At 38.9% G+C, this 12,473-nt stretch overlaps 3 protein-coding genes across 5 annotated transcripts; all 3 read right to left on the bottom strand.

Annotated features, from left to right (window-relative positions):
- Positions 1-1,618: 1,618 nt before the first annotated feature.
- zgc:103482 (uncharacterized protein LOC450001 homolog) lies at positions 1,619-4,159 on the bottom strand. 2 transcript variants are annotated; one of them, XM_057360184.1, is made up of 8 exons: positions 3,750-4,158; positions 3,475-3,580; positions 3,232-3,378; positions 3,033-3,104; positions 2,846-2,926; positions 2,545-2,710; positions 1,984-2,175; positions 1,619-1,819 (listed from the first exon to the last, which is right to left on the bottom strand). In XM_057360184.1, exons 1-8 carry the CDS (start codon positions 3,994-3,996, stop codon positions 1,775-1,777), a joined length of 1,056 nt encoding a protein of 351 aa, XP_057216167.1. In that variant the 5' UTR covers positions 3,997-4,158; the 3' UTR covers positions 1,619-1,774. The 2 variants fall into 2 exon arrangements, with proteins under 2 accessions (XP_057216167.1, XP_057216168.1); XM_057360185.1 differs by lacking the exon at positions 3,033-3,104 and having other exon boundaries at positions 3,750-4,159.
- Positions 4,160-4,568: 409 nt separating this feature from the next.
- si:dkey-30k6.5 (zinc finger protein 883) lies at positions 4,569-7,859 on the bottom strand. 2 transcript variants are annotated; one of them, XM_057360183.1, is made up of 4 exons: positions 7,543-7,859; positions 7,169-7,274; positions 6,567-7,026; positions 4,569-6,232 (listed from the first exon to the last, which is right to left on the bottom strand). In XM_057360183.1, the coding sequence occupies exons 2-4, from the start codon at positions 7,205-7,207 to the stop codon at positions 4,791-4,793; spliced, it is 1,941 nt and encodes a 646-aa protein (XP_057216166.1). In that variant the 5' UTR covers positions 7,208-7,274; positions 7,543-7,859; the 3' UTR covers positions 4,569-4,790. The 2 variants fall into 2 exon arrangements, with proteins under 2 accessions (XP_057216166.1, XP_057216165.1); XM_057360182.1 differs by having other exon boundaries at positions 6,567-7,070.
- Positions 7,860-8,591: 732 nt separating this feature from the next.
- On the bottom strand, positions 8,592-9,648 carry hspb9l (heat shock protein, alpha-crystallin-related, b9-like). Its single transcript, XM_057360188.1, has one exon. It carries the CDS (start codon positions 9,578-9,580, stop codon positions 8,912-8,914), a length of 669 nt encoding a protein of 222 aa, XP_057216171.1. The 5' UTR covers positions 9,581-9,648; the 3' UTR covers positions 8,592-8,911.
- Positions 9,649-12,473: the final 2,825 nt, after the last annotated feature.

Genomic DNA, 12,473 nt, shown 5'->3' on the forward strand with positions numbered 1-12,473 from the left:
TTGCTTAAACAGGACCAAAGCATCCGCAGTCATTAAAAAAAAATTAGGAACACCACTGAATCTGAACTAAAACTAGATCTCACTTGTTTAAGATTCGGCCTAACATTTGTTCAGGCCAAATACACAAAAAGTTCAAATACATTTTTGAGATTACACCAAATTCAACACTATAATGAATTAATCACTTTTTAAGGCCTGAAGCCAACAACCAATCATCATGTGTTTGCTATGCTCCAATGGATTTATATTAATTTATAACAGTCGACAGTTAGTTATAATCATACACAGTTCAGGATTTCCACTCCAATATAAAAAGAACAGAAAAGCAAGTCAGGCTGATGTGAAAATATAAAAAGATGCTAAGCCAAGATAAAGAAAACTGAGGGCTTAGGTGCAGATATTGTAGTATATACACATCCTTCCAATATCACTGCTTTATCCATCTGGATTCACTCTGTCAGCTACAATGAGCTCATGCCTGTGTGTGCGCGTTACACTGACTCAACACACTATCTACAAAAAACAACCCTGAGAATGCATAGAGAACACTTAAACCTAACATTCACAATCACCTCAGTGTTAACCCAGCCACGGGAATTTGGCCCAATCCCCTTGAAAAAACCAACAGACGATCTTCAAAGAGTAAAACTAGTATACGACAACACTAAGCAGGAATTTTATAGCTCAAAGATAAGCCTGTCAGAGCAATCAGGAGTGGGAGGCAGATGGACCAAAAAATGAGTCGGGCATGTGAGATTTCTCTCGCGATGGTCTTTCCTCAAGGAGGAACATCTTTTGTGTGTTGGTAAATGTCCTGTAAAGATGAAGGATTGGGAAAACGCTCCCATTTCTTTAGTTAGATTGGCAGGACTGTCTAGCAAACTGCCAAACCCTCTAGTGATACACTGCGAGTTGGAAAAAAACAGTTCATTGTAATTTTAATTTCCTTCACTGTATGACTAGCAGTGTGACATTCCATCACCAGCCAAAGCACTGTGACCTTAAAGGAAACGTTTCTACCCACGAAAATAAAAAGAATTGCCAGAGCTTAAAAGGCTTTTTTTAAAAGCATGATTTTTCAAACAGCGGGTGACATGGTTGTCAGCAATACTCTTCGTTTTAGATGTCTCTCCACTACTCACTACTCCACATGTACTGTGATCTTCCTCACATGAGAAATAATATACTTGACATCCAACTGGCAGTACAACTCAGATGTCACTTATTCAACAGGGTATACAGACCCCTGGTGGCAAAATAAAGTACTGCACAAAGGGAGAAAACAGCCTACATAAAGTACATTTACCCTTAATGTATGTTTTGTGTTGTGCTGTTAAAACATTTTTAGTATACGAATGGATTATACGAATCCTTTTTTTGCTTAAGGTGTACAACACGTGCAGTTGCAAAGGGTATTATAAATTAATGAAACAAAGTTATTGCCATTACCAAAGAGGAACGGAGCAATATTTCTTCTAGTCTTGCCCTTTAGTGACCAAACGCAGCAGTTTTTAACAACAATATTGAACACACAATACGTTGGGAATGAATTGTTCAATACACAGCAGCATTATTAAGCACGCTTTATTTCAGAACAAACCACTTCACCAGCCTCTGAAAACAACCAAACAAGTGGGAAAAATTCAAACGATACAAAAGACGTGCATATTTTTATTTTAATTTGTGCCCACTTCAAGTACACTTTGCCCATTGCATTGTTACCAAAACAGGTTGCAGAACAGTTTGATCTATTCACTATTCCTCTGGAGGAGAACTAACCCAGTGCAGGGAAATCCTCTGGATCATCTGGGTTTGGAGCCTTAGGACACAAAAACATAATTTAACCCCCAACGCATTTCAGCCCACACCCCATAAAACATTTAACGTTCTTGGTTACCTTGCACAGCGCCCACAACTAGTGTTGCATTTAAAATGCTTGTTCTTTGCTTTTCTGATGCAACCAGTAAGACTATATCAACTTACCACCTCATCCTTCTGTGGAGATCTTTGGAACGGCATGGAGGGAGGAGCCCCCCGGCCACGACCACCTCGTCCACCTCTCCCACCACGAGAGGGCCGAGCCAAGCTGCCGAAGTTGATCTCCAACTGACAGGTGATGTCATTGGCTGGGCGACGAAAAACCACATCCTCGTCCTCCATGCCATTGTGACTTTTCTACAAGGAAAACACAAGCATAAAGCATTACAAATGACAATAGGCAGCAGCTGCTAAAAATCACATTTATTTTTGTATTAAAACGTCTTTTAATAGCATCAAATGGAAGCGAACTGCAGAAAACATCCGTTACAAAACATCATAAGCCTCCATTGACTTTTATTGAATTGACAAACATCTCAAAATATTGCGTTCAACAAAAAGTGTCAAATACTTGTTACATTACAGTAAATAATTGTTTTTATTTTTTGGTGAACTATCCCTTTCGATACTACAAGAACCTTTCACAACACAAAGGGCCCCAAAACCAGCCAGACACAGGCGAAAAAATTAATAGTTGAGATTTGTGCTCCGAATATATCTCCTTACCGTGAGGAATTTAGACTTATGGATGACCACAGCCTTGGAAGGCACAGCGGTTTCTGCCTTACGGATATTTAGCTCCACCTTAGGCCTGCTTTGCTCCTGTAGGGCCTTCCACTCATCCAGTGTCATCTGTATAGCAACCTCCATCACTTCCTCAGTCTCAGTTGGCCTGTGTTAGATAGGAGGTGAGGATTTACACAAAACCATCTTTTATGAACCATAAAAGGATAAGCCAAGTTCATAAGTTCAACAAATCAAATTCACTGCGTGTAACAAAAGATTCCCTGCAGTTGTGTAAAAAGACCTGTTTTCTCCAGTCTCCACACCCTCAGGGGTCTCCTCACGTTCCACAACCTCTTCAGTGGGTGATGCTTCTTCGATTTCACTACAGGACACAAGGACAATGAGATCCATTTGAAATAAGGAGTGAAAAATACACAGACCTGAAAAGCCAAACTAGGATTAGAACAACATGGCATAAAATGCAAAACCTCATATGGTCCCTCATAGAACCCCAGTTGCGAGATCCACTGCCACCACGCTTCTCATCTGACCGGACACTCCTGATTTAAAACAATTCATTTAAGCAGGTTTGTGTGGAGTGCTATACCATGTGCTTGAACGCCAAATTTAGCTTCCAAAACTTCTGTAGAGCCTTCTTAAAATGACAGCAAATGAGTCACTACTTACGTTCTGTCGCTGCCACTATGTCTCTCAAATTCCCTCTTTCCCCTCTGGTCAAATCCATCATTTGATCTTGGATAGCCGGGGCCCCGGGCGCCTCGTCCTCTGCCATTACCTCTTCCTCTACCAGCTCTATCCAACACATCCACAGGCCTAGCGAAAGATAAATTAAAGGCCATACAAAATAATTCAAGAAGGATGATGAATAAAGACCGTGGCTTTTAATAATTCATCATTCGAGAGCTTTACCTCTCCACAGAGAAATAGGGGGTGTCGGCATCGTTGAATTTACGCTCAAAAGTCACAGGCCTCTCTATCCTCTCCTCAACTTCTCCGCGTGGGAGGCGCACTTGGCCTGCAGTTCACTTTTGAAAACAATTTGTAAAAAAATGTTTTACTGCGTGTAACGTTAAACGAAGTATCTGGAAATGTTTACTTCGACGCTTACAAAAACATGTTGCGTCTTGTAACTTGCAGAGTTAAAAAAAGAAAAACAAGGCAGTTGTAACCTGTCCTTCACCCACCTTGGCTAACGTTACCCCCAACGGCCGGAACGGTGTTTTTCCTGTCCCTCTGAGTCTCTTTCTTTCCCGTTTTCGCGGCGTTAGAGGCTTTCTTTTGATCTTCTTTCTTTTTCTTTTGCTGCTTGCCCGCCCCTGCCGCGTGTAAGATGTCGAAAGGGTCAGACTCGTCGTCGAGCAGCTGCCCGAACCGATTCGCCACAGTGCATCCATATCCCTCATCGGGCATCTCCTCCACAAACTCCTTCATCTTTCTTGATCACGTCAAGCCAAAGGAATTAGTCGACTATCTGTCATCGAAGGGATCACACTAATCCAGCAAAGAGAAAATAAAGACGTTAAACAGTCTCCATAGATGGAGATATTCTCTCTGAAAACCAATTAACGTAACCTTCTGATGTGAGTCATGTGACGTATCGGTAATTGAGTTCAGGTTAATATACACGCGATAAGTCTCCGCCCCCGGAAGTCTAATTTTAGGAGCATGCTCATTATTATCATTATGAGATGTTGAACCCATCTTCAATAATGATGTTCTTGTATAGTTTTTATACATTTGCAGAAAATTATTACATTCATTTTCTGTTAATTTGAGAATTTTGAGTCTGAGCCAAAGGCTACTGTTATCTACAAATGTATCTATTATATACATTTCCACTGCTGTACTTTTTATTGTCTTAATGGTTAAGTAATGAACTTTTATTCACCTGAATACTTAATTGTCCCATCCACACACAATAACTGTATTAAAAAAATGCACAATAGTACAACTATTAATATGCACCTATAAGCACAAAACAAACAAGACAGGTGGTTCTTCGTGATTTTTTTTATTATCTTCACACACAAGCTTGCCTCAACTTGTTGAAAATAGAATTGTTTACAGCTTAATTAAAAATGCAGAACTGTGCAAAACTCTTTATTTCTTCAGATCATCTTTTAACACAATAATGCTATGCATTACACAAACTATTTCAAACGGCACTGAACAAAAGCACAATTTAATTTAGTGTAAAACTTTGGTCTTGTAAAAATGAAGAACATTTACATGGTGTATTTACACTTATGTTGTTTCAGATTTCTTTGATCCACAAACTTCTTGCCACAGGTCTCACAACTGAATGATTTCAGACCAGTGTGAACTCTCTGATGGGTCCTCAAATGTACAGCCTGACTGAACGTCTTACCGCATACATCGCAACCGAAAGGTCTCTCTCCCGTATGGATTCTCATGTGCATTTGAATGCTACTTGCATACCCAAACCGCTTTCCACAAACCTCGCAACTGTATGGCTTTTCTTTAGTGTGGACCCTTTGGTGAACTGTTAGGGCAGCCTGCGAATAAAACTTTTTCTGACAATGATCACAACTGAACTTCTTCAACGAGGGACTGACCAGTCGTTCATGGTGCTTCTCTCTTGTATGTACAAGCATGTGTTGGTTAAGAGAACTGGGGAAAATAAAAGCCTTATTACAGATCGAACACACACAATCTCTCCTTCCTGCGTGAATAATTCGCTTGTGCCTTTTCATGTAATCTGAACTGGTAAATCCCTTTCCACAAACATCACAAAGAAACGGTTTGCTTGAAGTGTGCTTGTGCATGTGCATCTTTAGAGCATAGGCAGTAGTGTACCTCTTCAAACAAATAGAACAACCGTACAGCTTCACTCCTGTGTGGCCAGCTCTGTGTCTGTTGAGATTTCCAGAGGTGGGAAACTTCTTGTCACACATGTCACAAGCAAACCGTTTTTCTCTTGTGTGCACGAGCATGTGTGCCTGCAAATGTTTGCGAGCGCTGAACCTCTTCTCGCAGAGCTCGCACGGGTAGTCGTAGGTTTTCTCAATATGGCTCTTCTGGTGATTTTTCAGATATCTCTCGCAGCTGTAAAACTCGCCACACATCTCACAGCAGTAGGGCTTCTCTCCAGTGTGAAGTGTTTGGTGATCCAGCATGTTCTGTTTGATTTTGAACTGCTTGTCGCACACCAGGCAGCTGTAGAGCTTTTCGACTGCTCTGCACCTGTGTCTACCGAAAGAACGTTTGCCAGGGAAAGTCTTTTGACAGTTTGAGCATGTAACCGTCTTCTCTGCTGTGTGAAGACGCTTGTGGTGCTCCAGTGTGGCCTGAAATACAAAAGACTTGGAACATATATCACATTTGTAGAGCTGAGCTCCAGTGTGCATTGCTGCATGTCTGATCAGGCAGCTCCTCATTGTAAAACGTTTATCACAGTGGGAACATTTGTAATGTTTCACGTGAGCCCGAACATGGTTTATTAACTTCCACCTCAGTTCAAAAGACTTGCCACAGGTTTTACAGTGGAACAAACCATCACTCGATGGTTTTACATTCATGTTCGGATCAACGTCTGTGTTCTGGATGGAAACATTTAAATCCTGCACAAGAAATGCATTTGTATCCTGACTGGTTATTATGTCAGTACAAGACACGTCCTCGTTGTCAGAGTTATTCTGGAAAATACCTGTGGGGAAAAACAAAAAACTGTTAGAGAAAAACATATTACTCTTTTCTATTAGTAACTTTTAATAGACATAAGGGTAAAATGTTCTTAAAGTGTACTTTTTAAAATGGTAGAATACTAAAAGTGAGAGATCAGGTTTTTTAATAAACAGCAGTTTGACTAGATGGTTGCCATGTTAAGAACATACGACAAGTCACCAAATATAATAATAAATAAATGACTCAAGGCTGACAGTGAACTTGACATTTACATGCTGCATCCAAGCTGACAATTGTCAATATTAATCCAATATAACCATCAGCTAGTATACATCTGAGCTGTGTTTCACATTTACCTGGAGTAGTCACTTCAAGCGTGTGCAAGGATGGATCAACGGCATCGCAAGTTTCCAGCTGCACGATGAATTCTTGTTCATGCAGAGGAGTTTCAAATTGAATACATAAATTCTCAGTTGCATGAAATTTCTGGTGCTTCATCAAGCATTTCATCATTTTGAAAGAGCTCCCACACATCTGGCAGTTAAAAGGTCTTTCTTTGTGTACTGTATTGTGAATGTTGAACAAGGCCACGTCACTGAAAGATATTCCACAGTTGTCACAAATTAAAGGCTTGTGTATCTCTTCCGCAGTCCCATTTGTGCTTGTAGAAGGCTGGCTTTCATTCAAACTTGAACTGGCCTCAAGAGCTTCTGTTTGTGCAGATGAGAACTGTTGGTACTGATAATTTGCCAAAAGTCCAGTATCATTGTCGTGGTGTTCTGATTCCTCTTCATTGCTACTGTTCTTCTCAGGCTCCTGTGGGACACCGTACTGAGGGTTAGGTTTGGCTGCGTGACTTTCTGTGAAAATTCAAAACCAAGCAAACACACATCAGTGGGTTTTTTATTAGTATGTGAAGGTCAAATTCCACATGAACACTGTTACAGAAAACACTTACCATTTGGTCTGTCTTGTAACTTTCCAGCAATGCGATCATGTATCTGCTTTACCATGGTCTCTACTGCTGCTTTGCTCAACATCTCCATGAATTCAGCAAACTCTTTCTAAATATTAAAAATGAATTAGCATTGTCGTTTTAACTGGTTAATACATACATCTATAACAACATCTATACTGGCTGCAAAACAACAGGAAAAAGCATTAAACCAAAGTGTAAAGTTTCTGGTGCTTAACGAAAAGCACAGGATGGCTAAAAAGACGTTTTGTAAAGAAACAAATAAGAATTCTAATAAGTTTGTCACAAAAAGCCAATGGCTTGTGATTATTAAAGTAAATGGTGGACACTGCATGCATTCTGACGGTAGAACTTACAGTTTTTACTTGGTTCGCTTGTTTAACTTTGTTTTTGATCCCCGCACTGCCCTTGTGGTTTTTATACTGCTCAGATAACACACTCGTGAAGTCCGAGAGATGTTTGCTCAACTCTGACACGACACTTTCAACTAATACCCCCATTACGGAGGAAAGTAACTCGTGAATCACTGTCGTCATTGTCCAAGATTTTTCAGTATTTTGCGAACAACTAATATATTTACTAAGTCATTATATTACGAAAATAAAAGTACAAAAATATTGTAAGTAGCCCGAGCCATTCGCTTGTTTGTGGAGGGTGCCCAAACGGAAGGAAATCTGTCTCTCTCATTCGCAGAAATTTCGAGAGTGTGTTTGGTTGACGCAGTACTGCCACCTAGAGGATTGGAAGTATTACTAATACTGATAAATCTATGAAGTCGTATGAAGTCTGTGCTCCTCTTTCTTTTAATAATGTGACGTTTCGAAATTCCTTCCTGCACTTTAAGTCTCTGTGGATGAGATTTGTTATAGAAAACTCGATATTCATCATATAAAAAAGTCTTTTTTTGAAATTGCATGCCAATAATTTAATTCAATTCAATTTTATTTATATAGCGCTTTTCACAATGTGCATTGTTCCAAAGCAGCTTTACAGGAGAAAATAAGAAAAACTGAAAAACACAAAAAAGGTTAAACACAGCACATTGCATGGTGTTTATAGAACAAGCAAGATTATTATAGTAAATAATATCTAATAAATGCAGTCTCCCGGTGGTTTATTTAGCATATTTTGCATTAAGTGAATGCTTGGCTGAAAAGATGTGTCTTTAATCTAGATTTAAATTGGGAGAGTGTGTCTGACCCTCGAATAGTATCGGGAAGGCTATTCCAGAGTTTAGGTGCTAGTATGAGAAAGCTCTACCCCCTTTGGTGGATTTAGTTATTCTAGGTGTTATCAAAAGTCCGGAAACAATATTGTTTCAATTCTTGAAAATGATAACAGACAATATGGGATAAAAATAATTGATTACTATTTTGTTTTCAAAAATCAAGTTACAGAACTGTGGTCAGCATTCAAACATGACTTTAATTTTATTGGGTGTACACAAAATAACATTTAGACAAGAACATTTCATTGCACTTTGACAAAATTAAATATTGAAGTACTTACAAAGGAACTGAGCTGAAGTATTTCACTATTATTCTTGTGAATGTTAATGCATTTCTATGTTAATACAATCACCATAATAGTAGTAAAATGCTACAAAATGCCAATGATTAAAAAAAGTTAATAAAGTCCGAAAGAGATTTCCATGGAGTTATTTGTTCCGCAGTGTCTGACAGTATTCATAGAGAATAACATTAGTTTTATTGTAGACTCAAGAGTCTATTCAGTGTGGCTCTCAGGCTGAGGAACAGGACTCTGAGGAGGAGCAGGACTCTGAGGAGGAACAGGACTCTGACAAGCGGGACTTTGAAGAACAGGAGTCTGAGAAGTACTCTTCACAGCAGGAGCGCGTGTAATGGGAATCACTCTCTCATCACTCACGACTGAAGTTTCCTTTGGTGCTTGGATCTGCAGCTGGCCATTTTGTAAAGAACAGGTGACTGCATCAGCACTGACACCTCCAGGAAGGTCAAACTCCTGTCTGAATTCTTGGCATCTATATGAGTACGATCCTTTCCCATCATCCTGCTTTTTCTCTGTTTTGCCGCTGACTCGTAACTTCCTGCCCACTTGTTTGACCGACAGGTCCTCTGGAGAGAAATCTGTAGTATCTAATGTCAGTGCGTAGCGGTCTCCTTCCTTTCCAAGCTTGAATGAGATTGGTTTGAAAGACGTCATGGGTGGAACATGGTCGATCTGGTCAAAAATCCTTTGATGCAAACGTTCCATGAATTCCAGATTTTGCCTCATTTCTTGCATGTGTCTCATCATTTCTTGTTCAATCTGAAAGAACAGAGGTCTCGTCTCTGGCCACAGACTGCGCACTGGCCAGTGGAAGTCCATCATGAATGGGCTGAGATGAGGCTGAAATTTGCTCGGACAAAGCATCTTCTGTTGTTCTTTGCAGTGCTGTGTTGAGCTGGTCGACTGTCTCTTCTGTGCTTCTGTCCCAGTCAACAAGGCACGGTGCTTTTATAGGCGGCCTGAGAATGTTCCAGTAGCATTCTTCTATTAGCACTGCAGTATGTGTCATCTTGCTAAGGGTTGCTATGACTGGGCACTTGCAGTCATATTCCAAAACAAGTCGGCTGTATTTTTGTGATCCATCTGTTAAATACCAGACTAGTACATCATTGTTCTATTTACAGTGACCACTCAAGCTGTCTAATGGCTGTGCATAACGTTCTATTAAGGGAAGAGGTTAATGCTAGAGGATGGCAACTTTTATGCATTTTGTGTTTTGTATTTACTGTATCTTTATCTGATCAATATCTAAGTGTTAGACATCGTTCTTTCATGTATATTGCAACATCCTAATATGGCTTATACAGCTACCAACGCTTTTTTAAATTCCTGTTACTCATGTTTCCTCTTTTCAAATGTTTTCTGTAAAGTGGCTTTACAGTAAAGCACATTGTGAGAAGTGCTACACTGCTATAAATAAAACTATAAAATAAAAAAGAATAAATAATAATTACCATTATAAATATGTCAGTGGATAGACAGTGCATATTTTCTGTCTGTGTCAGAACATACGTCATATTCTGTCATGTTTATATTTAACTTCCAACATTCTTACATGCTTTCTAATCCTACAGGATTGTGAACCTGACACCTGTGTTGGCAGAGCCTCTATACATCATATCTGAAAATAGGCCACAAAAGGAAGTTATACCAAACCGTATATTCTCACATATATGAATATGATTGACTTAATATGTAAGCCTATTTGGGATGTATGAGTCATCTTTACTATTACATGTGAGTCATGTTAAGGTGTGTTTTTTATTTCATATGTTATATCTAGTTTCTAGTTGGGCAGATGGCTGCACAGATTTAGCAGTTGGCGTTTCATCTCTATTTATAGAGATCTTATAAACGTAAAGTAAAAAAAACTTTCAAAGCACTTAAACATACAAAGCCTTTATCATTTCTAAGCATTTTATCCTAAATATGTTTGGTAGAAAAAAGTTATGTTGATGTTATAACATATGTCTGTCAACTACCCCTAAAAGTAGCACTGAGTGGACTGGAGCGCCGCTGTCATACTGTAGATCTCACGTTGACTTCCTCTCCTGTCTGAAGACATACAAACATGGTTCCTCCGGTACAAGTCTCACCTCTTATTAAGGTACATTTATTAATACGCGGTAATATTGTTTCTCTGGGCTATGGCCCTCAATGAACAAACTTTGTATTCAGAGATTTTGAAGCGGCGACCTTCATTCATCCTAAGTAAACGTTGCTAGCGTTAAACGTGTTAGCTTAGCATAGCATAACATTGAAAGCTTTGGTCAAATGCACTGTGAGCTAACTGTGTTAGCTGCCTTGTACTGCAAGGTCAGTTCCTTTTTATATGGTTTTGCGGGTACAAATGTTTTGTTCAAGTGCACATATTTTGTACATTAAAATATGGAAATTGAATGAATTAAAACGACTCCTGATGAATCTTCACACCTAATAATAAACTGAAAACGTTAACGTTACCCATAATAAACTGATTGTATGTTATTGTCCAAGAGTTTAAAACCTCAACATGTTAACAGCTCCGTAGTAATATGTTATATTAAACTTGACGGATTTCGTCATATATTCGGTGTTATTTAGATTATTCAGTACAGAAGTTTTTTTTTTAAATCAAAAATCACGTGATTAAAGATACAGTACTTTAGTCTTTGGCAGGTTCATTAGTCAAACCACCAACAACAGTCTTTTTTTCTCTTTATTTCAGACTGCAAGATGGTCAGCCTTGCTATTTGGAATAATTTATGGAAAGCAGAGATATGGTAAGTGCTGAGTATATGAGTAAATTATCTTTAAATGGCGCATAGTGTATTATGGCCTAAAGAAAATTGTGTTCAATCGCCAGATTATTTGAAGCCCATCGCTGCTGAAGAAAGAAGGATTGAGGAGGAAGAGAAGAAACTCAGGGAAGAGCAAGAGAGGATTTACAAACGGCTTGCTGAAGGTCTGCTTACCCCTCTATTATACTGCAGTTATCCAAGTATACTGTTATTTGTGTTTCAGTGATTAAACACTGTATTGTTAAATTGTGTCCTCTACTTTTTTGCTGTTAGACACAATGTAAGATTAACAGACATGGTTTAGCGCTTCTATTTTACCCATGTGAAATTTGATCTAGGGACCACAGATGGGTTTTGTTCAGAATGGATGTTGTGTGAGACATTCTTATGCAAAGAAAGGTTATTAAAAAAAAAGGAATTTGAGGAAATGTAATACTGAGCAACTTAGATCATGTTCCAGAGAAATCAGTCAACCTCTGTATATGTTTTATACAGTATGTGGGGTGACAAAGTAAATAGTAATGCAGGGTGTTGACTTAATCTTAGACGATTAAACACTATAAAATATCTTAACAGTTGTTTTTACCTCCACAGCAGACTCTGACACCATTCTGAAGTAAATCTCCAAGATGCACGCATTCCAACTCTGAGATGATTCACCAAGACAATTAACTTATATCTATTTTTCAATAAAGACACATGAAGTTAAATCTTGCATTGTTTTCCTTGTATATGTCAACATTGAGGTTATTATGAGGTCGATTGAAGAAGAGTTGCAGACTGTCTTCTCTTTTCTGCAGTTGTATAGGGATGTTTATAGAGGGAAGATTGTTGTATAACATCACCATGGTTTAGATAAATCCTTGGATTTAGGTCAGGCCAATACAGCAAAGTGCCTATTTTGCAATTTTTGAGGGCTTCGCTGTTACTTATCTGCCATGCTGCATTTCCAAAACAATTTAAAGTATTTTAGAATA

Source organism: Triplophysa rosa, linkage group LG19 (genome assembly GCF_024868665.1).
Source record: "Triplophysa rosa linkage group LG19, Trosa_1v2, whole genome shotgun sequence".
In the NCBI taxonomy this organism is placed as follows: domain Eukaryota; kingdom Metazoa; phylum Chordata; class Actinopteri; order Cypriniformes; family Nemacheilidae; genus Triplophysa; species Triplophysa rosa.

Excerpts from the sequence above, each read along its gene's own strand:
- si:dkey-30k6.5 (XM_057360182.1), bottom strand. The coding sequence starts at position 7,722 with ATGACGACAGTGATTCACGAGTTACTTTCCTCCGTAATGGGGGTATTA. Across the intron at positions 7,275-7,542 it reads AAGCGAACCAAGTAAAAACT|AAAGAGTTTGCTGAATTCAT; the intron begins GTAAGTTCTACC and ends TTTAATATTTAG. Across the intron at positions 6,233-6,566 it reads GCTTGAAGTGACTACTCCAG|GTATTTTCCAGAATAACTCT; the intron begins GTAAATGTGAAA and ends TTTTCCCCACAG.
- hspb9l (XM_057360188.1), bottom strand. The coding sequence starts at position 9,580 with ATGCTTTGTCCGAGCAAATTTCAGCCTCATCTCAGCCCATTCATGATG.
- zgc:103482 (XM_057360184.1), bottom strand. The coding sequence starts at position 3,996 with ATGAAGGAGTTTGTGGAGGAGATGCCCGATGAGGGATATGGATGCACT. Across the intron at positions 3,379-3,474 it reads CCCTATTTCTCTGTGGAGAG|GCCTGTGGATGTGTTGGATA; the intron begins GTAAAGCTCTCG and ends ATCTTTCGCTAG. Across the intron at positions 1,820-1,983 it reads CTCCACAGAAGGATGAGGTG|GCTCCAAACCCAGATGATCC; the intron begins GTAAGTTGATAT and ends TTGTGTCCTAAG.